Here is a 24,362-nt window from a genome sequence, read left to right on the forward strand (position 1 = left end):
CACCGATCCTGTCGGTGACACCGAGATGTGCTTGGTGACACCGGGTCCCGCCAGTGACACAAGATTTGGTTGGGGTGACACTGAGTCCCGTGGGTGACACCGAGTCCCGTGGGTGACACCGGGTCCTGTCAGTGACACCGAGTCCCGTGGGTGACACTGGGTCCTGTCAGTGACACCGGGTCCTGTCAGTGACACCGAGTCCCGTGGGTGACACTGGGTCCTGTCAGTGACACCGGGTCCTGTCAGTGACACTGGGTCTTGTCAGTGGCACTGGGTCCGGTCAGCGCCGCCATCTCCTCGTGAGGAGCAGACCCAGTCCCCACCAGTGCCACCAGTGCCACCAGTGCCACCCTGTCCCCACTACGTGCCCTTGGCCGGGGCGAAGGCCTGGATGCCGGTGATGGCGCGGCCCAGGATCAGCGCGTGGATGTCGTGGGTGCCTGCAGGGATCACAAGAGCTCAGTGTGACCCCCCCCGACCCCCCCAGGAGCCCCCCGGCCCCCTCCCCACCCTACCCTCGTAGGTGTTGACGGCCTCGAGGTTCATGAGGTGCCGGATGACGTGGAACTCGTCGCAGATGCCGTTGCCCCCCAGCATGTCCCGCGCGTCCCTGGCGATGGCCAGCGCCTTCCCGCACGAGTTCCGCTTCAGCATGGACACCATCTCGGGGGCAGCCCTGCGGGGACACGCACAGGGACACGCTGACCCCCTCCCGGACCCCCCTGGCCGCCCTTGGGGACAGTGCCACCCACCTGCCCTCGTCCTTGAGGCGGCCCAGGCGCAGGCAGGCGTGCAGCCCTAGCGCGATCTCCGTCACCATGTCCGCCAGCTTCTTCTGCACCAGCTGGTTCCGGGCCAGCGGGCCCCCAAACTGCTTCCTGCGGGCCAGGGGAGGGGGGGCAGTGAGTTATGGGGGGGGTGAGAGGCGGTGGGACCCCCCCTCAAAGAGCCCCCAGACCCCCATTACCTGTCGAGCACGTATTGCCTCACCGTCTCCAGACAGGCCTCGGCGGCGCCCAGCGCGCCCCAGGCGATGCCGTAACGCGCCTGGGTCAGGCAGCCAAAGGGGCCCTGGGGGACAGGGGGTGTCACCGGGACCCCCCAATCCCCCTGGGACCCTCCCCGGGCTCCCCCAGCTCCCCCCTTACCGCCAGCCCCTCGGCTTTGGGCAGCACGTTCTCCTCAGGCACCTCCACGTCCTCCAGCAGGATCATCCCCGTGGCCGAGGCGCGCAGGGAGAACTTGCCCTCGATTTTGGGGGTGCTGAGCCCGGGGGTCCCGCGCTCCACCAGGAACCCCCGGACCCGCCCGTCCCCCTCACACCTGGCCCACACCAGGCACAGGTCGGCTATGGGCGAATTGGTGATCCTGGGGAGTTTGGGGAGGGTCAAGGAGGAGTTCTGGGGGTCTCCCGTGTCCCCCTCACCCCCATTCGGGGCTCACCAGGTCTTGGAGCCGTTCAGGGTGTAGCTTTTGGCGCCGGGGTTGTGCCGTGCTCGCGTCTCCATCCGCCCCGGGTCGCTCCCGTGGTTGGGCTCCGTCAGCCCAAAGCAGCCCAAAATCTCCCCCCGAGCTGGGGAGGGGGAGACAGGGGCACCACTGACCCCCAAGCACCCCAGCACTCCCCTTTCTGCCCCACAGACCCTCCTCCAAATCCCCCACAGACCCTCCTCCAAATCCCCCACGCCCCCTCCGCTCCCCCGGACCCCCCCGACCCAAAGCTGCCCCTCTGGCCGTGCGGGGGTCTCACCGAGGCGGGGCAGGAAGCGCTCCCGCTGGGCGGGGGTCCCGTATGCCCACAGGGGGTACATGACGAGGGAGGACTGGACGCTGAGCACGGAGCGGTAGCTGCTGTCCACCCTCTCCAGCTCCCGCGTCACCAGCCCGTAGCCCACCGAGGTGGTGCCCGCACAGCCGTACCCTGCGGTGACAGGGGCATTTGGGGACCCCCAGTGTCACCCCAAAACAGCCCCAGGGTCACCCCGCAGAGCCCCTGAATCCTATCCCAAGGTGAGGATCACTCAGGGACCCCCAGGGTCTCCTCAAAACCCCCAGTGTCACATAGAAACTCCCCTAGATACACAACCCCATCCTGGGGAGTGTTATCCCTTCAGAACCCCCAGAAACTGCCCCCAGGAGACCCCCAGGGTCACCCTGAAGAGCCCCCAAACCCTGTCCCAAAGTGGGGGTCACTTGGGGACCCCCAGGGTCTCCTCAAAACCCTCAGTGTCACCCCAAAACTGCCCCCAGGAGCCCCCCAGGGTCACCCCACAGAGCCCCCAAACCCCATCCCTGACCCCCAATGCTCCCCCAGAGTCATCCCCGACCCCAGCCCCTCCCATCCCCCCCTGAGCCCCCCAATAATCCCCTCAGGAGCTCCAGGGGGGGTTCCTGACCACCCACACCCCCCCCCCCTTTGTGTCCCGGGGGTCCCCATGCCCCCCTGACCTTGAATGGTGGGGCCCAGCAGCCCCAGTTCTCCCAGTTCAGTCACGATCTCCCGGTCAAACACTGCAGGGGGAGAGGTGGGGGTGAGCAGGGGTCAAACTGAGGGGGGGGGGTCCCCTGGGGGGCGAATTTGGGGATCCCCCACACCTTGGGCCTGTGGAAGGGAAGGGGGGAGAGGATTTGGGGGGTCCTGGAGAGAGTCCAGGGCTCAGGGTGTATTGGGGGGCAGTTTTTGGGGGGCAGTTTTTGGGGTGCCCTCATTGGGGTTGGTGTGTCTAGAATGGCTTGGGGGATTTTGGGGGCTGTTGCAGAGGGTCAGGGTGTACTGGGGGGTGGTCGGGGTGTACCGGGGGGGTCCGGCTGTACCGGGGGGGTTCAGGCTGTACCGGGTGGGGTCAGGCTGTACCGGGTGGGTTCAGGCTGTACCGGGGGGGCTCAGGCTGTACCGGGTGGGTTCAGACTGTACCGGGTGGGTTCAGGCTGTACTGGGTGGGTTCAGGCTGTACCGTGGTGGTTCAGGCTGTACCGGGGGTGGTTCAGGCTGTACCGGGGTGGTTCAGGCTGTACCGGGTGGGTTCAGGCTGTACCGTGGTGGTTCAGGCTGTACCGGGGGCAGTTCAGGCTGTACCGGTGGGGTCAGGCTGTACCGGGTGGGTTCAGGCTGTACCAGGGGCGGTTCAGGCTGTACCGGGTGGGTTCAGGCTGTACCGGGGCAGTTCAGGCTGTACCGGGGGCGGTTCAGACTGTACCGGGGCAGTTCAGGCTGTACCGGGTGGGGTCAGGCTGTACCGGGTGGGTTCAGGCTGTACCGGGTGGGCTCAGACTGTACCGGGTGGGTTCAGGCTGTACCGGTGGGGTCAGGCTGTACCGTGGTGGTTCAGACTGTACCGGGGGCGGTTCAGGCTGTACCGGTGGGTTCAGGCTGTACCGGGTGGGTTCAGGCTGTACCGGGGGGGTCAGGCTGTACCGTGGTGGTTCAGACTGTACCGGGGGGGTCCGGCTGTACCGGGTGGGTCAGGCTGTACCGGGGGGGTCCGGCTGTACCGGGTGGGTCAGACTGTACCGGGTGGGTCAGGCTGTACCGGGGGGGCTCAGGCTGTACCGGGGGGGCTCAGGCTGTACCGGGGGGGGTCGGGGTGCATGGGGGTGTCCCGGGGGGCAGTTTTTGGGGTACCCTCGTGCCGGTTGGCCTGCAGCACGCGGGGCAGCAGCCTCTCCTGGCAGTATTTGCGCGTCGTGTCCCGCAGCAGCCGCTCCTCGGCGCTCAGCAGCCCCTCCAGCCCCAGCGGGTCCTGCCAGTCGAACTGGGGGGGCACTGGGGAGGGGGAGACACCCCCAGTTGGGGGTGGGGGGGTCAGCACAGGGGTCACCCCGTGTCCCGGGATTGCTCCGGCCCCCGTTTCACTCACTCACCCTGAGCGGGGCTGCCCCGCCACCGGACACCGCTCCGGGCCAGGCGCAACAGGGGGGGGGCCAAACGCAGCGCCATGGGGGGGCTGGGGAGGGGGGGGGCACACGGGAAAATCAGGGACCCCCCGATTGTCACACGGGGATCGCTGATGTCCCCCCAGGAACCCCAAATTCCCGCCAGGCACCCCCCTTTAAACCCCACACCTCCCTTGCGCTCCCCAGAGACCCCCCGAGTGCTCCCCAGCACCCCAAAATCCCCGGACACGCCCCCCGCAGCTGGTCCGGACCCTCCCCAGGTGAGCCCCGACCCCCCCGGTGCCCCCCGGTGCCCCCCGGTACCCCCGGACCGTTCGGGCTCAGCGGCGGTGAACGGACCAGGTGGAGTCGTGACGTCACGGGGGGTGGGGGGGGCGTGCTGGGGGCGTGTCCGGGGAACGCGGGAATTAACCCGCGAGTGTCCGGGCTCGGGGCGAATGGGGGGTCCCCGGGGGGGTGACACCCCCCAAATAACCCCGGGGGGGGTTGTCAAGGATTGCGGGACCCCCGAATCTCCTTCCGGGGGGTTCCGGGGGTCCCCGTGTGTCCCCCCCTCCCCGCCCCTCCCGAAGCACAGCCGGGGGTCGGTGCTGTACAGCCTTTATTGGTCCCCGGGACCCCCCCGGCCCCCCCTGTCCCGGGGGGGGCGTTTGCATAGCGAGAACGGGGGGGGGTAGGGAGAGGGGGGGAAGGGGAGTGCGATGATGTCACGGAGGGGTTGGTGATGTCACCGGCTTGGTGTGACGTCACCACCGGGTTGAAACCGGGCATAGCCCTCCCGCCCCTCCCCCTCGGTTGTCACTGCAGCTGTGACATCACCGCCCTCACACCTTCAGTGACGCCACAGCTGTGATGTCACCACTCGAATGATGCCACAGCCGTGACATCACGCTCCAGCCCCTTCCCCGAGTGACATCAGAGCAGCGCCCCTCCCGTGACATCGGTGCCGTGACGTCATAACCGCTTTGACGTCAACACCGGGAGCCAGAACCGGGGGCAAACGGGAGACCGGGAGGGGGGGCATCACCCTGGGGGGGGATTGTCCGGGTCGATGACATCACACCGGGGGGGGTACCGGGTCGGTGACGTCACACGGAGGGGGCGTGTCACAGTATTAACCCTTGGCGTACGCGGGGAGGGGCCGGAGGGGCCGCGACCCCCGCATGCCTGGGGGTCCCGGGGATCCCCCCTATTTACAGCCGGGGGTCTGGGTGGGGGGGGGGGGCTCGGGTAAAGCTCAGCGCCCGGGGGGGCCCGCGGCGCTCCGGGGGTCCCCGGGGGTCGCACCGGGCCCCACCACCACAATGGGCACCGGGGGCCCCCCCGGCGCCGCCCCGCCGCGCTCGTGCTCCTGCACCGGGCTGAGCGCTTTGGGGGGGCCCCGCGCCCCCCGCTCGGGCTCCTCCGGTGCCGGGGGGGGCGGCTCCGCCCCGGGGGGGCCCCCGAGCAGCAGCGGCAGCTCCTGGCGGCCCAGGCGGCGGGCGGGGGGCGCGGGGGGCGGCGGCTCGGCCGGACCCTCCCCGTCCCACTCGGCCAAGCTCTGCAGCGGCGGCTCGGCCGGGAAGTCCTTGCGGGGCGGCTCCAGCCCCAGCTTGCGGGGCGGCCCCGGTGCCGCCTTCTCGGGGAGCCCGCGGCGGGCGAGGCGCGGCGACTCGGCGGCCTTGGGGTGCAGCTTGGCGGGGAAGGCGGGCGGGGAGGCGGCGGGCGGCGACGGGGTGTGGGCGAGCGGCGAGAGCGGGATGCTGCCGGCCGAGCGGCACCGCGCCGCCCGGTACTGCCGCTGCAGCTTCGGCGACAGCCCCTGCAGCGAGCTCGGCCGCAGGTGCGGCCCCGCCGGCGACGGCGGAGCGCTGGAACCCGGCGAGCTGCTGGGCGGGGAGGCCCCTGCGCGGAACCGGGGTCAGCGCGGGGGAAGAACGGCGCCGGGCAGCGGCGCCGCCCGGTTCTGACACCCCCCGTGACCCCGCCCCCTCCTCCCGTGGCCCCGCCCCCCGTACCGGGGTCGCGCGCCCGCGCGTGCGTGGGGGAGGCGGGCAGCGAGTCGGAGGAGGAGAGCGAGCGGCTCAGTGACGTCAGCGAGCGGCTCGTGTGCAGCAGCGAGGCCTGGCGGGCGAGGTGCCGGAACAGCGCGCTGCGCCGCCTAGCGGGCGGGAGGACCGTCACACGCCGCCGCCCCGTGCCCCTCCCACCCCCCGGGGTCGCCGTGCCCACCTCTCGTGGCCGCTCCCGGTGCCCCCCCGCCGGTTCCTCCGGGCCATCTTGGCGCGGGCGCTGCGGCGCCGCGCGGGGCCCAGGCGGATCGAGGTGTTCTCCAGCGGTGTCGTTGTCACCAGCACCTTGGTCCCGCTCTGGGTGACAGCGGGTCACGGGCACTGCCACCCCCTTCCCCCGGTGCCCAACCCCTCACCCCGCCGCCCCCACCTTGAGGATGAGCTCCACGACCTCGGTGTGCACCAGCCCGTGCACCGGCTCCCCGTTCACGTGCGTGATCAGATCCCCGGCGCACAGCCCGGCCTCCTGCGCGGGGCCCCCCTCCTCCACGTGCTGCCCCCCAAAAACGGGGTCACCCTCGGTGCGCTGGAGACGGGACACCCCGGAGCCCCCTCCTCATATTCCCAAAAACGGGCTCACCCCCGGTGCGCTGGAGATGGGACACCCCGGAGCCCCCTCCTCATATTCCCCAAGAACGGGGTCACCCCCGGTGCGATGGAGATGGGACACCCCGGAGCCCCCCTCCTCATATTCCCCAAAAACGGGGTCACCCCCGGTGCGATGGAGATGGGACACCCCGGAGCCCCCTCCTCATATTCCCCAAAACGGGGTCACCCCCGGTGCGATGGAGATGGGACACCCCGGAGCCCCCTCCTCATATTCCCCAAAACGGGGTCACCCCCGGTGCGATGGAGATGGGACACCCCGGAGCCCCCTCCTCATATTCCCCAAAAACGGGGTCACCCCCGGTGCGAGGGAGATGGGACACCCCGGAGCCCCCCTCCTCATATTCCCCAAAAACGGGGTCACCCCCGGTGCGATGGAGATGGGACACTTGGACCCCCCTCCTCATATTCCCCAAAAACGGGATCACCCCCGGTGCACCTGGATTTCCACACCCCAGACCCCCCAAATATCCCCCCAGCCGTCCTCCCGTGTCCCCCCCTTGTCCCCTGTCCCCCCCATGTCCCCAAGCCCCCCCGTGTCCCCCCTCACCCCTGTTCCTGTCGAGCCCCGGGTTCTTCTACCCGCCCCAAAACCCCCGATCTCCGTGTGCCCCCCGTGTCCCCCCTTGTCCCCGTGTCACCCCCGCGTGTCCCCAGGTGTCCCTGACCCAGACGACGTGGTGCACGCTGTACACGTCGCTGTCGCCCAGGTAGACGCGGATGGCGCGGAGGGTGAACCCGAATTTCTTGCCGGGCCGGGGGATGGCGATGGGCGAGCGGGGAGGGGCGGCCACGGCCGGGGCGAGTTCCCGGCCCGGCGACGAGTCGCGAGACGAGGGGTCCGACGACAGCGACCGCGGCGACATCGGGCTGCCCAGGGGGGACGAGCCGGGCGCCTCCCCTGCGCCCCCAGACCCCGCTGACCGCCACCCAAAAACCCCCACGGGACACCCCCAACCCCCAAAAGGAATTTCTGTCACCCCCCGGGGACCAGGGACACGCTACCCGTGGGTTTGGGGGTCCCACCACACATGCAGACCCCCGTGAGAGACCCCAAACCCACGGGATCGGGGGTCCCAACACCCACAGAAACCCCAGAGACCCCCAACCTCCCCCTCCCGTGGGGACCCAGGGGGTGAAGAGGTCCTTGAGTGTTCGGGGGCCTTTGGGGAGGGTCCTGTAGGGGGGTCCCGGGAGGATTTGGGGGTCCCTGGGAGAAGACACCTGTGAACAGGGCAGGGGGTCCCTGGGAACATTTGGGGTCCCCGAGAGAATCTGGGATCCCTGAGAGAATTTGGGATCCCTGACAGAATTCGGGATTCCTCGGGATGATTTGGGGTCCCTGGCAGGATTTGGGATCCCTGAGAGAATTTGGGGTCCCTGAGAGGATTTGGGGTCCCTGACAGGATTTGAGGTCCCTGAGAGGATTTGGGATCCCCAGGAGGATTTGGGTTCCCGGGAGGATTTGGGGTTCCCGGGAGGATTTGGGGTCCCCGGGGAGGCTCCCGGGGGTGTCACCCACCGCTGGGGATGATGACGGACAGCGCGGTGGCCGACGCCGACTTGGTGACCTTGCCGGGGGCTCGGGGGCTGCGCTTGTCGCCCCCTCCCTCGGCCGGGGCGACCCCCGGGTGCCGCGGCCGCCGCAGCCCCAGCTCGGCGCGGGGCGGGGGCGGCTCCCCGGCCCTCGGGGCTCGCTCCGCTGCGGAGGAACGGGGCTGACACGGGTGGGTGCGGCGCAGAGACCCCTCCCCACCTTCCCGGGACTCACCTGGCTCCTCGCCGCCTCCCTCCGGGGGTCCCTCGCGCCCCCCGTTCCGGGGCCGCTCCTCGGCGGCGGCGCCGGGACGCGCCGGTTCCAGCAGAGCCGAGAAGCGGCGGCGGGCGCCCGGCGGGGGGCTGCCCTCACCTTCGGGGGGCGCCCCCTCACCTGCCGAGCGGTGCTTCCTGCGGGGACACGGGTGGTGGGGGTGGGGGTGAGCCCCGCACGGGCCGGGACCCCCCCGAACCCCCCCGAAGCCGCCCAGGTGCGCACAGCTCAGGTGACGCCGTCCTCCAGCCGCGCTCGCGGGTGAAGCCCTCGCGTCTCCCCTCGTCCCGCGGGCGCCCCTTGGCCTTGGGCTCCTGCGAGAGCTGCTCCAGGCTGCTGTACACCTGCGGGGGCGCACCTGGTCACACCTGGGCACACCTGGGAGCACCTGGGCACACCTGGGAGCACCTGGGCGCACCCACCACCACACCCGAGCCCCACGGGACCGTCCCAGCTTCCATATCCCCAAATTCCCATCTCCCCTCCCCACACCTGCGTCCCCTCGCTCCTCTGCCCCACACCTGTCCCCTCCCCTCACCTGTCCCCCCCCCATGCCACGCCCACCTTGCTGAAGCGCGGCGAGCAGGACGAGAACTGCCGGATCTCCACGGGCTCGTCCTCCGTCGTGTCCTCGTCCTCGTATGACGTCACGTGGGGGTACCTGTCCGACCGTGCTGGGGGGGGACAGGTGTGAGGGGGGGACAGGTGTGAGGGGGGGTCCCTCAGAGTCACCTCGGGGAGGGGAGGAGGAATCCCCAAGGAGGGGCTGGGGGGTCCTGGGGGATGATCCAAGGGGAATCCCAGGGTTGTGTGTCCCCCCCCAAGGGGGTCCCAGGGCAGGTTTTGGGGGATCCCAGAGCAGGTTTTGGGGGGGATCCTGGGGCAGGTTTTGGGGGTAGTCCCAGGCAGGTTTTGGGGGATCCCAGGGCAGATTTTGGGGGATCCCAGGGCAGGTTTTGGGGGGATCCCAAGCAGGTTTTGGGTAGGGTCTCACTGGTAAGATTTGGGGGTATCCTGGGGCAGGTTTTGGGGGATCCCAGAGCAGGTTTTGGGGGGGATCCTGGGGCAGGTTTTGGGGGATCCCAGTGCAGTTTTGGGGGTATCCCAGTGCAGGTTTTGGGGGTCCCGGGGGTCTCTCACTGTCGAAGTAGCTCGTGTCCTCCTCGGACTCCAGGTGCGGCACGAACTCGGCTTTTTGCCGCAGCAGCCCCGTCCAGTCCAGCGAGGCGAAGAAGCCGTGAGCCTTCACCTCCTGAGCCCCCCCTGCAACAGCACCGGCTCAGGGGGGGTCCGGGGGTCCCGGGGGGGGCCCGGGGGGGGCCCAGGTGGGGAGGGGTCTCACCTGCCCCGAGGCGCCGCAGCGGGTCTGGCTGCAGCAGGCAGGAGATGAGGTGCTGAGCGTCCGGGGGCAGCGCCTCGTCCCCCTCCGGCCACAGGATCTCGTCTGGCACAGGTGAGGGGACACAGGGACAGGTGAGCAGAGACTGCACACCTGAGATCACCTGTGCTGTCCCTGTGTGCTCATTGGGGTGAGGGGACACACAGGGGACAGGTGAGCAGTGACTGCACACCTGGGGTCACCTGTGCTGTCACTGTGTGCTCATGGGGGTGAGGGGACACACAGGGGACAGGTGAGCAGAGACCCCACACCTGAGATCACCTGTGCTGTCCCTGTGTGCTCATTGGGGTGAGGGACACAGGGGACAGGTGAGCAGAGACTGCACACCTGGGGTCACCTGTGCTGTCACTGTGTGCTCATTGGGGTGAGGGGACACACAGGGACAGGTGAGCAGTGACTGCACACCTGGGGTCACCTGTGCTGTCCCTGTGTGCTCATGGGGGTGAGGGACACAGGGGACAGGTGAGCAGAGACCCCACACCTGGGGTCACCTGTGCTGTCACTGTGTGCTCATGGGGGTGAGGGGACACACAGGGGACAGGTGAGCAGTGACCCTGCACCTGGGGTCACCTGTGCTGTCCCGTGTCCTCATGCCTGTGTGTCCCTGTGTCACCCCACGTCCCCATCCCGCCGTGTCCTCCTGCCCCCTGCCACACCTGTGTCCCCCCCTGTACCTGAGATCACCTGCCCGAAGAGCTCCTCAGGTGTGTCCCCGAAGAAGGGCACGCAGCCCACCAGGAACTCGTAGAGGACGATGCCCATGGCCCACCAGTCCACGGGCTTCCCGTAGCCCTGGCGCAGGATCACCTCAGGTGCGATGTACTCGGGGGTGCCGCACACCTGGGGACAGGTGAGAGCTGCTGGAGACACACCCTGCTGCCCTGGGCCTGTTACACCCCATCCCTGCACACCTGGGCACACCTGGGGACACATGGGGACACCTGGAGACAGGTGAGAGCCGCTGGAGACACACCCTGCTGCCCTGGGCCTGTTGCACCCTGTCCCTGCACACCTGGGCACACACCTGAGCACACCTGGGCACACACCTGAGCACACACCTGAACACATCTGTGGTCACCTATGCATACCTGGGCACCCACCTGGACAAACACCTTAGCACACATGTGCACACACCTGTGCACACCTGGGCACACACCTGGACACACACCTGGACACACACCTGAGCACACCTGAGCACACCTGGGCACGCACCTGCTTGTCGCGGAACTCGCGCGCGTCCTTCTCCATGTGCCCCTCGTACAGGTTGGTCGTGAGGCTCATCAGCCCCATCTTGGAGAGCCCGAAATCCGTCAGCTTCACGTGGCCCAGCGAGGTGATCAGGAGGCTGCGGGGGGCGCACAGGTGAGCGGGGCAGGGCCAGGTGTGCCCCCAGGTGAGCGGGGCGGGCCCAGGTGTGTCCCCAGGAGAGCGGGGTGGGGCTGGGTGTGTCCCCAGGTGAGTGGGGCGGGGCCCAGGTGTGTCCCCAGATGAGCGGGGTGGGGCTGGGTGTGTCCCCAGATGAGTGGGGTGGGGCCTGGGTGTGTCCCCACGTGTGTCCCTAGGCATGTCCCCAGGTGAGGTGGGTGTGTCCCCAGGTGTGTCCCCAGGTGCATCCCCAGGTGCGTCCCCAGGTGTGTCCCCAGGTGAGACAGGTGTGTCCCCAGGTGCATCCCCAGGTGCGTCCCCAGGTGAGCTGGGTGTGTCCCCAGGTGTTTCCCCAGGTGAGGCGGGTGTGTCCCCAGGTGCATCCCCAGGTGCGACCCCAAGTGAGCTGGGTGTGTCCCCAGCTGTGTCCCCAGGTGTATCCCCAGCTGTGTCCCCAGGTATATCCCAGGTGTCCCCAGGTGTCCCCAGGTGTGTCCCAGGTGTCCCCAGGTGTCCCCAGGTGTGCCCAGGCGTGCCCCACCCCCTGCCCGCACTTGTCGGGTTTCAGGTCGCGGTGCACGATGCCGTAGGTGTGCAGATATTCCAGCGCCAAAACCGTCTCGGCAAAGTAGAGCCGGGCCAGCTCCAGGGGCAGAGCCCCGATGTGCTTGAGCAGGGTGGCACAGTCCCCACCTGGGACAGGGACAGGGACAGGGGACAGGGACACGGGGACAGGGACAGGGACAGGGAGAGGGACAGGGGACAGGGACAGGGACAGGGACAGAGGACAGGGACAGGGAGAGGGACAGGGGACAGGGACAGGGACAGGGACAGGGTCAGGGGGACAGAGGGACAGGGACAGAGGGACAGGACAGGGACAGGGACAGGGACAGGGACAGGGACAGGGACAGGGACAGGGACAGGAGAGGGACACGGGGACAGGGACAGGGACAGGGACAGGGACAGGGAGAGGGACAGGGACACAGGGACAGGGACAGGGACAGAGGACAGGGACAGGGAGAGGGACAGGGGACAGGGACAGGGACAGGGACAGGGTCAGGGGGACAGAGACAGAGGGACAGAGACAGGGGGACAGGACAGGGACACGGGGACAGGGGACAGGGGACAGGGACAGGGACAGGGACAGGGACAGGGACAGGGACAGGGACAGGGACAGGGACAGGGACAGGGACGGGAGGGACAGGGGACAGGGACAGGACAGGAGAGAGGGACACGGGGACAGGGACACAGGGGGACACAGGGACAGAGGGGCATGGGGGTCAGGGGGGATGTGGGGACAGATGGGGGACATGGGGGGGCATGGAGGGACATGAGCACATGGAGAGGGGCATGGGGACAACTGTTAGCACAGTGCCCACCCCATATCGCCACACCCACCCCGTATCGTGACACTCAACCCCATATCGTGACACCCTGACCCCATATCACGATACCCAGCCCCATATCCCAACACACAGCCCCATATCGTGACACTCACTCCCAAATTCCCAATCCCCACCCTCCATATCATGATCCCCACCCCATATCGCAACACCCTCGCCCCATATCGCGACCCTCCCACCTCCATATCACGACACCCACCCCCATATCGCGACCCTCCCACCTCCATATCGTGACCCCCACCCTCCATATCGCGACCCTCCCACCTCCATATCGCGACACCCACCCCCATATCGCGACCCCCCCCGCCCCATATCGCCACGCCCCGCCCACCTTCCACGTACTCCATGACCATGCAGAGGTGGCGGCGCGTCTGGAAGGAGCAGAACATGCTGACCACGAAGGGGTTCTCGGCGAAGGTGAGGATGTCGCGCTCCACGAAGGCCTGGTGCACCTGGTTCCGCAGCAGCAGGTTCTGCTTGTTGATCTTCTTCATGGCGAAGCGCTGCCGCGTGGCCGTGTGCCGCACCAGGTACACCGCGCTGCGGGCGGGGCGGGGCGGGGCTCAGTGCCGGACACGCCCACCCAAAAAACACGGACCCGCAGCCAGGGATCCCCCAAAACCCGGATCCGCAGCCAGAGACCCCCAAAACCCGGACACGCCCCACAAAAAACACGGATCTGCAGCCAGGGATCCCCCAAAACCCGGACACGCCCCCCCAAAAACCCGGATCCGCAGCCAGGGATCCCCCAAAACCGGCCACAACTCCCAAAAACCCGGATCTCCAGCCAGGGACCCCCAAAAACCTGGACACGCCCCACAAAAAACACGGACCCGCAGCCAGGGACCCCCAAAACCCGGACACGCCCCCAAAAAAACACGGACCCGCAGCCAGAGACCCCCAAAACCGGCCACAACTCCCAAAAACCCGGATCTGCAGCCAGGGACCCCCAAAAACGGCCACAACTCCCAAAAACCCGGATCCGCAGCCAGGGATCCCCAAAACCGGCCACAACTCCCAAAAACCCGGATCTGCAGCCGGGGACCCCCAAAAACCCGGACACGCCCCTCAAAAAACCCAGATCCGCAGCCAGGGATCCCCAAAATCCGGATCTGCAGCCAGGGACCCCCAAAACCCGGATCTGCAGCCAGGGACCCCCAAAAACCCAAATCCGCAGACAGAGACCTCCCAGCGCCGGACACGCCCCCCAAAAAACATGGACCCGCAGCCAGAGACCCCCAAAACCCGGATCCGCAGCCAGGGATCCCCCAAAACCCGGACACGGCCCCCCAAAAACCCGGATCTGCAGCCAGGGACCCGCAAAACCCGGACCCGCAGCCAGAGAGCACCCCAACACCGGCCACGCCCCAGCACCGGCCACGCCCCAACACCGGCCACGCCCCAACACCGGCCACGCCCCAGCACCGGCCACGCCCCAACATCGGCCACGCCCCAGCACTGGACACACCCCAGCACCGGCCACGCCCCAGCACTGGCCACACCCCAACACCGGCCACGCCCCAGCACCGGCCACGCCCCAGCACTGGACACACCCCAGCACCGGCCACGCCCCAGCACTGGCCACACCCCAACACCGGCCACGCCCCAGCACCGGCCACGCCCCAGCACTGGACACACCCCAGCACCGGCCACGCCCCAGCACTGGCCACACACCCAACACCGGCCACGCCCCAGCACCGGCCACGCCCCAACATCGGCCACGCCCCAGCACTGGCCACACCCCAACACCGGCCACGCCCCAGCACCGGCCACGCCCCAGCACTGGCCACACCCCAACACCGGCCACGCCCCAGCACTGGACACGCCCTAGCACCAGCCACGCCCCAACACTGGACACGCCCCAGCACCGGCCACGCCCCAGCACTGGACACGCACACCCCAAAAAACCCAGCACTCCATCCAGGGATCCCCCAAAACTCAGATCAGCATCCAGAGAGAGCCCCAAAACCGGCCACGACCCCAAAACCTGGAACCACACACACAGAGCCTCCCAAAACCAGCCACACCCCAACACCGGCCACACCCCAGCACCGGCCACACCCCCAAAAACCCGGACCCCCACCCAGGGACCCCCCAAACCCCCCCCGCCCCCCTCACCCGTAGGCGCCGTTGCTGATCAGTTTGATGGTCTCGAAGTCGCTCTCACCTGGCGGCTCTTTGGGTCTGGGGGCGGCAGCACGGCCCTGGGGGGGGAGGGGGACAGGTGACATGGGGGGGACATGGGGGGACACGGGGGAGAGAACACGGGGGGGACACGGGGGGGACACGGGGGGCTCTGTGCCCACCTCAGCCCCTTCCTCGGGGTCCGGAGTGTTGGTGCCGCTGCTGTCGGGCTCCTCCAGGTGCAGCATGTCTGGGGGGCACAGGTGAGTGGGGGGGGCACAGGTGAGTGGGGGGACATGGGGAAGGGTCACAGGTGTGCCCCTCATACCTGCCTGTGTGTCCCCACCATGTTCCAAACTGTGCAAACCTGTTCCACTCACACCTGTCTCACACCTGTCCCCATACCTGTGGCTGTGTCCCCACACCTGTGGCTGTGTCCCCACACCTGTGGCTGTGTCCCCACACACCTGTGGCTGTGTCCCCACACACCTGTGGCTGTGTCCCCATACCTGTGGGCTGTGTCCCTACACCTGTGGCTGTGTCCCCACACACCTGTGGCTGTGTCCCCATACCTGTGGGCTGTGTCCCTACACCTGTGGCTGTGTCCCCACACACCTGTGGCCGTGTCCCCACACACCTGTGGCCGTGTCCCCACACCTGTGGCTGTGTCCCCACACACCTGTCCCCACACCTGTGGCTGTGTCCCTACACCTGTGGCCGTGTCCCCACACACCTGTGGCTGTGTCCCCACACCTGTGGCTGTGTCCCCACACACCTGTGGCTGTGTCCCCACACCTGTGGCTGTGTCCCCACACACCTGTCCCCACACACCTGTGGCTGTGTCCCCACACCTGTGGCTGTGTCCCCACACACCTGTCCCCACACACCTGTGGCTGTGTCCCTACACCTGTGGGCTGTGTCCCCACACACCTGTCCCCACACCTGTGGGCGTGTCCCCCGTACCTGTGCGCCCCCCCCGGGCCCGGCCCAGCTGTCTCAGCAGGTACCGGGGGGTGTCGGCTCTCAGGGACCCCTCGGCCCCTCGGCCCGGGGCGGCCGCCAGCAGCTGGGACAGACCTGCGGGGTCAAACTCCTGGGAGGGGACAGGTGAGAGGGGACAGGTGAGAGGGGACAGGTGAGAGAGGGACAGGTGAGAGAGGGACAGGTGAGAGGGGACAGGTGAGAGGGGACAGGTGAGAGGGGACAGGTGAGAGAGGGACAGGTGAGAGGAGGTCACACAGATGAGGGGTGACACAGGTGAGTGAGGGGTGTCACACAGGCGAGTGAGGGTGTCACACAGATGAGAGGGGTCACACAGGTGATGAGGGGGTCACACAGGTGAGTGAGGGGTGTCACACAGGTGAGGGGTGTCACACAGGTGAGAGGGTGTCACACAGGTGAGTGAGGGGTGTCACACAGGTGAGAGGGGTCACACAGGTGAGAGGGTGTCACACAGGTGAGTGAGCGGTGTCACACAGGTGAGGGGTGTCACACAGGTGAGAGGGTGTCACACAGGTGAGTGAGGGGTGTCACACAGGTGAGGGGTGTCACACAGATGAGAGGAGTCACACAGGTGAGAGGGGTCACACAGGTGATGAGGGGGTCACACAGGTGAGAGGGGTCACACAGGTGAGAGGGGTCACACAGGTGATGAGGGGTGTCACACAGGTGATGAGGGGTGTCACACAGGTGAGAGGGTGTCACACAGGTGATGAGGGGGTCACACAGGTGAGTGAGGGGTGTCACACAGGTGATGAGGGGTGTCACACAGGTGATGAGGGGTGTCACACAGGTGAGAGGGTGTCACACAGGTGATGAGGGGGTCACACAGGTGAGTGAGGGGGTCACACAGGTGATGAGGGGTGTCACACAGGTGATGAGGGGTGTCACACAGGTGAGAGGGGTCACACAGGTGAGTGAGGGGTGTCACACAGGTGAGTGAGGGGTGTCACACAGGTGATGAGGGGGTCACACAGGTGAGAGGGGTCACACAGGTGAGAGGGGTCACACAGGTGATGAGGGTGTCACACAGGTGAGTGAGGGGTGTCACACAGGTGAGTGAGGGGTGTCACACAGGTGAGAGGGGTCACACAGGTGATGAGGGGTCACACAGGTGAGAGGGGTCACATAGGTATCAGCACTCACCAGGCACTCCAGCAGCCGTGCCGGGCGGGAGATGATGATGAGGAGCCTCTTGACCAGCTGGGTGATGAAGGTCACCTCCTCTGACTCAGAGCGCTCGTAGGCCTGGGGGGCACGGGGGGACACGGGGGGACACGGGGGGGGTCAGGGGACGTTTGGGGGTGTTGAGCCTCGCTTGGGTCCCTGTTAGTCCCTGTTGTGTCCTTGGGGAACCTCTTGGCCAGGCAGTCCCGGGCCAGCTCCCTGTTTGTCCCCGTCGGTCCCTGTTTGTCCCCGTTTGTCTCCGTTTATCCCCGTTTGTCCCCATTGTCCCCCCGTCTCTCACATCCTGCAGGAGCCGCTCCATGTTCTCCTGCAGCTCGCAGAAATAGCCGGCGGTGATCAGCCCGTGCCGCGCCTTGCCCAGGCAGTCCCGTTTATCCCCGTTTATCCCCGTTTATCCCCGTTTATCCCCGTTATTCCCCCGTTATCCCCCGTTCCCCCAGCCCCGTTCCCGTCTCTCACGTCCTGCAGGAGCCGCTCCATGTTCTCCTGCAGCTCGCAGAAATACCCCGCAGTGATCAGCCCGTGCCGCGCCTTGCCCAGGCAGTCCCGTTTATCCCCGTTTATCCCCGTTATCCCCGTTATTCCCCGTTCCCCCAGCCCCGTTCCCGTCTCTCACGTCCTGCAGGAGCCGCTCCATGTTCTCCTGCAGCTCGCAGAAATAGCCGGCGGTGATCAGCCCGTGCCGCGCCTTGCCCAGGCAGTCCCGCGCCAGCTCGGCCAGCTGGTGCTGGATGAAACTCAGCGCTCCGTCCGCCAGGGGGGTCCCGCCGGGGCCGCAGCCCCGCACGAACTCCTCCAGCCGCTCCTGCATCTGCAGCGTGGCCTGCGGGGACCCCGAAAATGAGCCCAGACTGAGCCCGAAACAGCCCAGAGCTGAGCCCAGAACTGAGCCCAGAACTGAGCCCAGAGCTGAGCCCAGAACTGAGCCCGAAACAGCCCAGAGCTGACCCAGAACTGAGCCCAGAACTGAGCCCAGAGCTGAGCCCAGAACTGAGCCCGAAACAGCCCAGAGCTGAGCCCAGAACTGAGCCCAGAACTGACCCCAAAACTGAGCCCAGAACTGACCCCGAAACAGCCCAGAGCTGAGCCCAGAACTGAGCCCAGAGCTGAGCCCAGAACTGAGCCCGAAACAGCCCAGAGCTGAGCCCAGAACTGAGCCCAGAACTGACCCCAAAACTGAGCCCAAACCGACCCCAAAACTGAGCCCAGAACTGAGCCCAGAACTGACCCCGAAACTGAGCCCAGAACTGAGCCCAGAGCTGAGCCCAGAACTGAGCCCAGAACTGAGCCCAGAACTGACCCCGAAACTGAGCCCAGAACTGACCCCGAAACAGCCCAGAGCTGAGCCCAGACCTGAGCCCAGAACTGAGCCCAGAACTGACCCAGGGACCCCGAAACTGAGCCCAGAGCTGAGCCCAAAACTGAGCCCAGAACTGACCCCAAAACTGAGCCCAAACCGACCCTAAAACTGAGCCCAAAACTGAGCCCAGAACTGACCCCGAAACTGAGCCCAGAACTGAGCCCAGTCTGAGCCCAGAACTGAGCCCAGAACTGACCCAGGGACCCCGAAACTGAGCCCAAACCGACCCCAAAACTGAGCACAGAACTGAGCCCAGAACTGACCCCGAAACTGAGCCCAGAACTGAGCCTGAAACTGAGCCCAGAACTTAGCCCAGAACTGACCCAGGGACCCTGAAACTGAGCCCAGAACTCAGCCCAAAACTGAGCCCAGAACTGACCCAAGGACCCAAGAACTGACCTCATAACTGACCCCAAACTGACCCCATAACCAACCCCAGAACTGAGCCCAAAACGTCCCTGTAAATGACCCCAGAACTGTCCCCAAAGTGATTCCAAACTGACCCCATAACCAACCCCATAACTGACCCCATAACCGAGCCCACGGCCACCCCCCAGCCCCCCTGGACCCCCCCAGCCGCCCCCAGCCCCACCTTGGGGAACCTCTCCTTGTACACGTGGTTCATCATCACGATCTCATTGTCGTGGGACGAGGGCGAGCGCCCGGGGCTGGGGAGAGTGGGGGGCACAGCTGGGACCCCCAGATACCCCAGGACCCCCCAGACCCCTCCTCTGGCACCCCAGGACCCCCCCATGGCCCCGGTGCCACCCCAGTGTCCCCCCCCGAGTCGCTCTGGGTGACCCCCAAATCCCGGCCCCTCCTTAAACCCACAGCAACCCCCCAACTCCTCAGTGACCCCCCCCACAATCTCCCTCCTTCCAGTGCCCTGATGCACCCCAAATCCACCCCAAATCCCACCCAGATTTCCCCAAATCCCACCGTAATCCACCCCAAAACCAGCCCCCGAAATTCAGTCCGAATTCCCCCACAAATCCTCCCCAAATCCCCCCAAATGTCCCCCAAAATCTCCCCAAAATCCCACCCAAATCTCGCCCAAATCCACCCCATATCCGGCCCCCCAAATCCCCCTCAAATCCTCCCCACATCCCCCCCAAAATTTCCCCAAACTCCCCTAAATCCACCCCAAATCTCGCCCAAATCCCCCCGAATCCCCCCCAGATCCCCCCTCCCTCAGCTCTGGGGGTCTCACCTGAGGCTGCGGGAGCGGGGGCGGGGCGCGGGCCCCCCCCGAGCCGCCCCCTCCTCCTCGGCCAGGCTCTCGGAGCTGCCGAAATGTCGCGACAGGAACCGCAGCTCCTCGGCCGTGGGCTGCGCGGGCAGCTGGTGCAGCCGCTCCTGCGACGAGCACGAGGACTGCGCGACAGCGCCCCAAAATTACCCCAAAATCCACCCTGGGATCCGCGAGACACCCCAAACATCCCTGAACCGCCGGGATCCAGAGAGAGCCCCAAAATTACCCCAAAATCCACCCTGGGATCCCCGAGACACCCCAAACATCCCTGAACCGCCGGGATCCAGAGAGAGCCCCAAAATTACCCCAAAATCCACCATGGGATCCCCGGGACACCCCAAACATCCCTGAACCGCCGGGACTGCGCGACAGCGCCCCAAAATTACCCCAAAATCCACCCTGGGATCTCCGAGACCCCCCCCGAATCACCGCGGGACCGCCAGGACCCCGACAGCGCCCCAAAAATCACCATCCCGGGACCCCCGAAACAGCTCCGGGACCCCCGAATCAGCCCTGAACCTCCCGAATCACCCCGGGACCGCCGTGACCCCGGCAGCGCCCCAAAAATCATTATCGGGGGACCCCCGAAACAGCTCCGGGACCCCCGAATCATCCCTGAACCCCCGGGACCCTCCAAATCACCGCGGGACCCCCCAACTCCCCCCCAAACCCCCCCAGAGCCCCCCGACTCACGGAGACGGTGGAGCTGGGGGTGTTGGTGCCCCCCAAATCCCCCCAAATCCCCCCAAGCCCCCCCAAAGCCCCCCGACTCACGGAGACGGTGGAGCTGGGGGTGTTGGTGCCCCCTGAACCCCCCCAAATCCCCCCAAATCCCCCCAAGCCCCCCAGAGCCCCCCGACTCACGGAGACGGTGGAGCTGGGGGTGTTGGTGCCCCCTGAACCCCCCCAAAGCCCCCCAAGCCCCCCCAAAGCCCCCCGATTCACGGAGACGGTGGAGCTGGGGGTGTTGGTGCCCCCTGAACCCTCCCAAAGCCCCCCAAGCCCCCCCAGAGCCCCCCGACTCACGGAGACGGTGGAGCTGGGGGTGCTGGTGCCCCCCAAATCCCCCCAAATCCCCCCAAGCCCCCCCAGAGCCCCCCGACTCACGGAGACGGTGGAGCTGGGGGTGTTGGTGCCCCCTGAACCCCCCCAAATCCCCCCAAGCCCCCCCAGAGCCCCCCGACTCACGGAGACGGTGGAGCTGGGGGTGTTGGTGCCATAGCCCGACGATGGCAGCGAGGCCAGAGACCAGCGGCGCCCGTCGGTCCTGGGGGGGCACGGGGGGCTCGGGGGGGGGCTCGGGGGGCTCGGGGGGGGCTCGGGGGACCCCCGAACTCGGGACACACCCCGGGGTTAGGGGGGAGCCGGGATTGCTGCCCCCAAAATGGGGCTGTGCCACCCTGTCACCGCCCCGGGCATGTTGGGGACACTGACGGGGATTTTGGGGACCCCCCTGGACACTGGGGACCCCCCCGGATATTTGGGAGACCCCCGGATATTGGGGACACCCCTGGGAATTGGGGACACCCCCGAATATTGGGGACACTTTCAGACATTGGGGACCCCCCCGGAAATTGGGGACACCCCCAGATATTCGGGACACTCCCGGACACTGGGGACATCCCCGAATTTTGGGGACAGCCCCGAATATTGGGGACCCCCGCTTGACCCCAGTGACCCCCCCGGACCTCAAGTGACCCCCCCGGACACTGAGTTTGACCCCGGGGACCCCCAAATCTTCCCCAAATCCGCTTCCAATCCAGCCCCCCCCCCCCCAGCTTGTCACAGGTGTTCCCCCTTCCCACCCTGACCCTTGGGGACCCCCCCCAGGATTTTGGGGACCCCCCCAGGATTTTGGGGACCCCCTCAGGATTTTGGGGACCCCCCCTCACCGGCGGGACGAGGCGAAGGAAAAATGCGCGGGGGCGCTGGGGGAGAAGTTGCGGGGGCTGTCCTGGGGGCTGTTACCTGCGCACAGGTAAGGGTGACGTCACCGCCACGCCCTGCCACACCACGCCCCCTCCACGGCTGGGCGGGGCCAAGCGAGCGGGACCCGCCCCCAAATTAATTTTTAAAAAGGGGAGGGGGGGGTCAGGAGGGACCCCAGGGGTTGGGTTGGGTTGGGTTGGGTTTGGGGGGGTCCCTACAGGTACCCACGGATTTTGGGGAGGGGTCTCTGTGGGGGTTCAGTGTTTGGGGGGAGGGGTCTTTTAGAGTCCATTTGGGGTTTTTTGGGGGATTTTGGGGACATCAAGGGGGTCGGGGGACATTGTGGGGGGGGGTTGGGGACACTGGGGGGGGATCTGAGGACACTGGGGAGGGGTCGCGGGGACCGGGGGGTGTTGGGGACCCCCGGGGGGGTCCGGGGTGGGGAGGGGTCTCACCGATGTGCCCCGGCAGCGGCGAGTGGGGCCGCGGCAGGGTGGGGGAGGTGCTGGTCAGGATCAGGCTCTTCCGGTTGCTCGTGCGGCAGCTGAGGGGGGGGAGGGGTCATGGGTGGGGGGGGAGGGTCGGGACCCCCCCGAGACCCCCCCTCACACACACACACGGACCCTCCCCCCTCCATTCCCGCGCTGGGGGAGGGGGACACACACAGCCCCCCCCCCCCCCCCAAATATCAAAGGGCAAAATTGGGGAGGGGGGAACAGCTGGGGGGGGGAGGATGAGGATGGAGGAGGGAGGAAGATGGGGGGAGGGGGATGAGGATGGGGGCATGGGGATGAGGATGAGGATGGGGGGATGGGGATGAAAATGAGGATGGGGGGATGAAGATGAAGATGAGGATGGGGGGATGGGGATGAGGATGAGGATGAGGATGGGGGGATGGGGATGAGGATGGACACAGGATGAAGATGAGGATGGAGGAAGCAGGAGGATGAAGGAGGGATGAGGATACAGGAGGATGAGGATGAAGCTGGGACGAAGGTGAGGAGGGATGAAGGTGAGGATGAGGATGAGGATGAGGATGAGGATGAAGATGAGGACACAGAGGATGAGGATGAAGATAAACTCAGGATGAGGATGAACACAGAGAATGATGATGGAGGCTGAGGATGAAGATGAGCACAGGCTGAGGATGATGATGGAGGCCGAGGCTGAGGATGAAGATGAACACACGATGAGGATGATGATGGAGGCTGAGGATGATGATGAAGATGAGCACAGGCTGAGGATGATGATGGAGGCTGAGGATGATGATGAAGATGAGCACAGGCTGAGGATGATGATGAAGATGAGCACAGGCTGAGGATGATGATGGAGGCCGAGGATGAGGATGGAGGCTGAGGCTGAGGATGAAGATGAGCACAGGCTGAGGATGATGATGGAGGCTGAGGATGATGATGATGGAGGCTGAGGATGATGATGAAGATGAGCACACGATGAGGATGATGATGGAGGCTGAGGATGAGGATGAGGATGAACACAGAGGCTGAGGATGATGATGAAGATGAGCACAGGCTGAGGATGATGATGGAGGCCGAGGATGATGATGATGGAGGCTGAGGATGATGATGAAGATGAACACAGGCTGAGGATGATGATGATGGAGGCTGAGGATGATGATGAAGATGAACACAGGCTGAGGATGATGATGATGGAGGCTGAGGATGATGATGAAGATGAGCACAGGCTGAGGATGATGATGATGGAGGCTGAGGATGATGATGAAGATGAGCACAGGATGAGGATGATGATGGAGGCTGAGGATGATGATGGAGGCCGAGGCTGAGGCCGCCGCCGGTGCGGGGGGGGGGCCGCAGCCCCCGGTACCTCTTGGTGCGGCGGAACATCCTGCTGCCCACCGGGACCGGCACCGGGGGCTCGGGGGGGGCTCGGGGGGTCCCGGGGCGGCGGCGGCTGCAGTGGGCGGGGCCTGGGCGGGGCCTGGGCGGGGCTTGGGGCGCAATTTGGGGGCGCAATGGGGGGCGCGGGGGTTTGGGGGGGGGGTCTCACCTGCTGCTCTTCCGCGGCAGCGGCAAATCCTGGAACAGGGAGCGGGGGGCGGCCCGGACCCCCGGGACACCGGATCGGAACCGGAGCGAACCCCCCCGGCCCCTCCCGCTGCCCGAACCCCCCCGGACCGGGCGGTTCCGACACCCCCAGCGCCCCCCGGTACCGGGCCCGCATCGCCCCCCCCCCTTCCCGGTACCGACCGCGCCCGCAGCGACCTTCCCGGTACCGGGGCTGCGCCGCCCCCCCCGCCGGTACCGCCCTGCAAAGGGCCGCAGTGCCCGGTGCGGCTCCGAGCGCTCCGGTACCGACACCCCCAGACCCCGAACCCGCCGGTACCGACCCCTCCAGCCCCCGAACCCGCCGGTACCGACACCCCCCAGCCCCAGAACCCGCCGGTACCGACACCCCCAGACCCCGAACCCGCCGATACCGACCCCCCCCCAGCTCCCGAACCCGCCGGTACCGACCCTCTCATCCCGGTACCGACCCTCTCATCCCGGTACCGACCCCCCCCCAGCTCCCGAACCCGCCGGTACCGATCTCCGCATCCTCCGGTACCGACATCCCCCCGGTACCGATTCCTTTGCCCTCCATCACTGATACCCCGGTACCGATTCTCTTGTCTCTAATACATCCATAATCCCCGGTACCGATTCCTTCCCCCCGGTTCCGATTCCGCCATCCCCCGGTACCGATTCCGCCGATACCGATTCCCCCGGTACCGATTCCCCCATTCTCCGGTACCGAGCCCCCCCGGTTCCCCCTCCCGGTACCTGCAGCCGCCGCCGGCGGATCACTCCCGAATCCTCCATGGCTCCGGTACCGGTTCCGGTTCGGGGGGGTCCCGGTCTCGTTTCCTCCCCCCCCCCCCAAAACCCCCGGTACCCGCAGCCCCCTCCCCCCCTTTCAGCCGCCCTCCGCCATCGCCCGGGACCCCCGGGAGGCCCCGCCCCCAGC

At 66.9% G+C, this 24,362-nt stretch overlaps 2 protein-coding genes across 3 annotated transcripts; both read right to left on the bottom strand.

The window, feature by feature from the left end:
• Nucleotides 1-174: 174 nt before the first annotated feature.
• GCDH (glutaryl-CoA dehydrogenase) lies at nucleotides 175-4,257 on the bottom strand. Of its 2 annotated transcripts, none has more exons than XM_079333049.1 (11): nucleotides 4,234-4,257; nucleotides 3,862-3,944; nucleotides 3,623-3,763; nucleotides 2,449-2,511; nucleotides 1,751-1,921; nucleotides 1,444-1,573; nucleotides 1,149-1,368; nucleotides 968-1,071; nucleotides 753-878; nucleotides 516-676; nucleotides 175-440 (listed from the first exon to the last, which is right to left on the bottom strand). In XM_079333049.1, the coding sequence occupies exons 2-11, from the start codon at nucleotides 3,935-3,937 to the stop codon at nucleotides 361-363; spliced, it is 1,272 nt and encodes a 423-aa protein (XP_079189175.1). In that variant the 5' UTR covers nucleotides 3,938-3,944; nucleotides 4,234-4,257; the 3' UTR covers nucleotides 175-360. The 2 variants fall into 2 exon arrangements, with proteins under 2 accessions (XP_079189175.1, XP_079189174.1); XM_079333048.1 differs by having other exon boundaries at nucleotides 4,206-4,254.
• A 221-nt stretch (nucleotides 4,258-4,478) lies between these two features.
• Nucleotides 4,479-24,264, bottom strand: MAST1 (microtubule associated serine/threonine kinase 1). The gene is given in 28 exon segments (XM_079333044.1): nucleotides 4,479-5,302; nucleotides 5,304-5,778; nucleotides 5,892-6,034; nucleotides 6,106-6,242; nucleotides 6,316-6,438; nucleotides 7,220-7,452; nucleotides 8,074-8,244; nucleotides 8,323-8,498; nucleotides 8,587-8,705; nucleotides 8,926-9,035; nucleotides 9,502-9,624; nucleotides 9,704-9,805; nucleotides 10,435-10,600; nucleotides 10,973-11,105; nucleotides 11,680-11,818; nucleotides 12,860-13,068; nucleotides 14,647-14,732; nucleotides 14,835-14,902; nucleotides 15,616-15,745; nucleotides 16,798-16,899; nucleotides 17,456-17,662; nucleotides 18,792-18,867; nucleotides 19,410-19,573; nucleotides 20,640-20,718; nucleotides 21,344-21,419; nucleotides 21,836-21,924; nucleotides 23,406-23,434; nucleotides 24,179-24,264. Coding segments are annotated over 28 exon segments (4,089 nt in total). The 5' UTR covers nucleotides 24,218-24,264; the 3' UTR covers nucleotides 4,479-4,917.
• Between the last annotated feature and the right edge of the window lie 98 nt (nucleotides 24,265-24,362).

The sequence above is a fragment of the Erithacus rubecula genome (genome assembly GCF_903797595.1).
Source record: "Erithacus rubecula genome assembly, contig: scaffold_760_arrow_ctg1, whole genome shotgun sequence".
Taxonomy (NCBI): domain Eukaryota; kingdom Metazoa; phylum Chordata; class Aves; order Passeriformes; family Muscicapidae; genus Erithacus; species Erithacus rubecula.

Bases quoted from the DNA above. Each gene is read 5' to 3' on its own strand.
- GCDH (XM_079333049.1), bottom strand. From the start codon at position 3,937: ATGGCGCTGCGTTTGGCCCCCCCCCTGTTGCGCCTGGCCCGGAGCGGT. The intron at 1,574-1,750 runs GTGAGACCCCCG...CCCCCTCCCCAG, and splicing joins GCGCTTCCTGCCCCGCCTCG to CTCGGGGGGAGATTTTGGGC. The intron at 1,369-1,443 runs GTGAGCCCCGAA...CAAACTCCCCAG, and splicing joins CTGAACGGCTCCAAGACCTG to GATCACCAATTCGCCCATAG.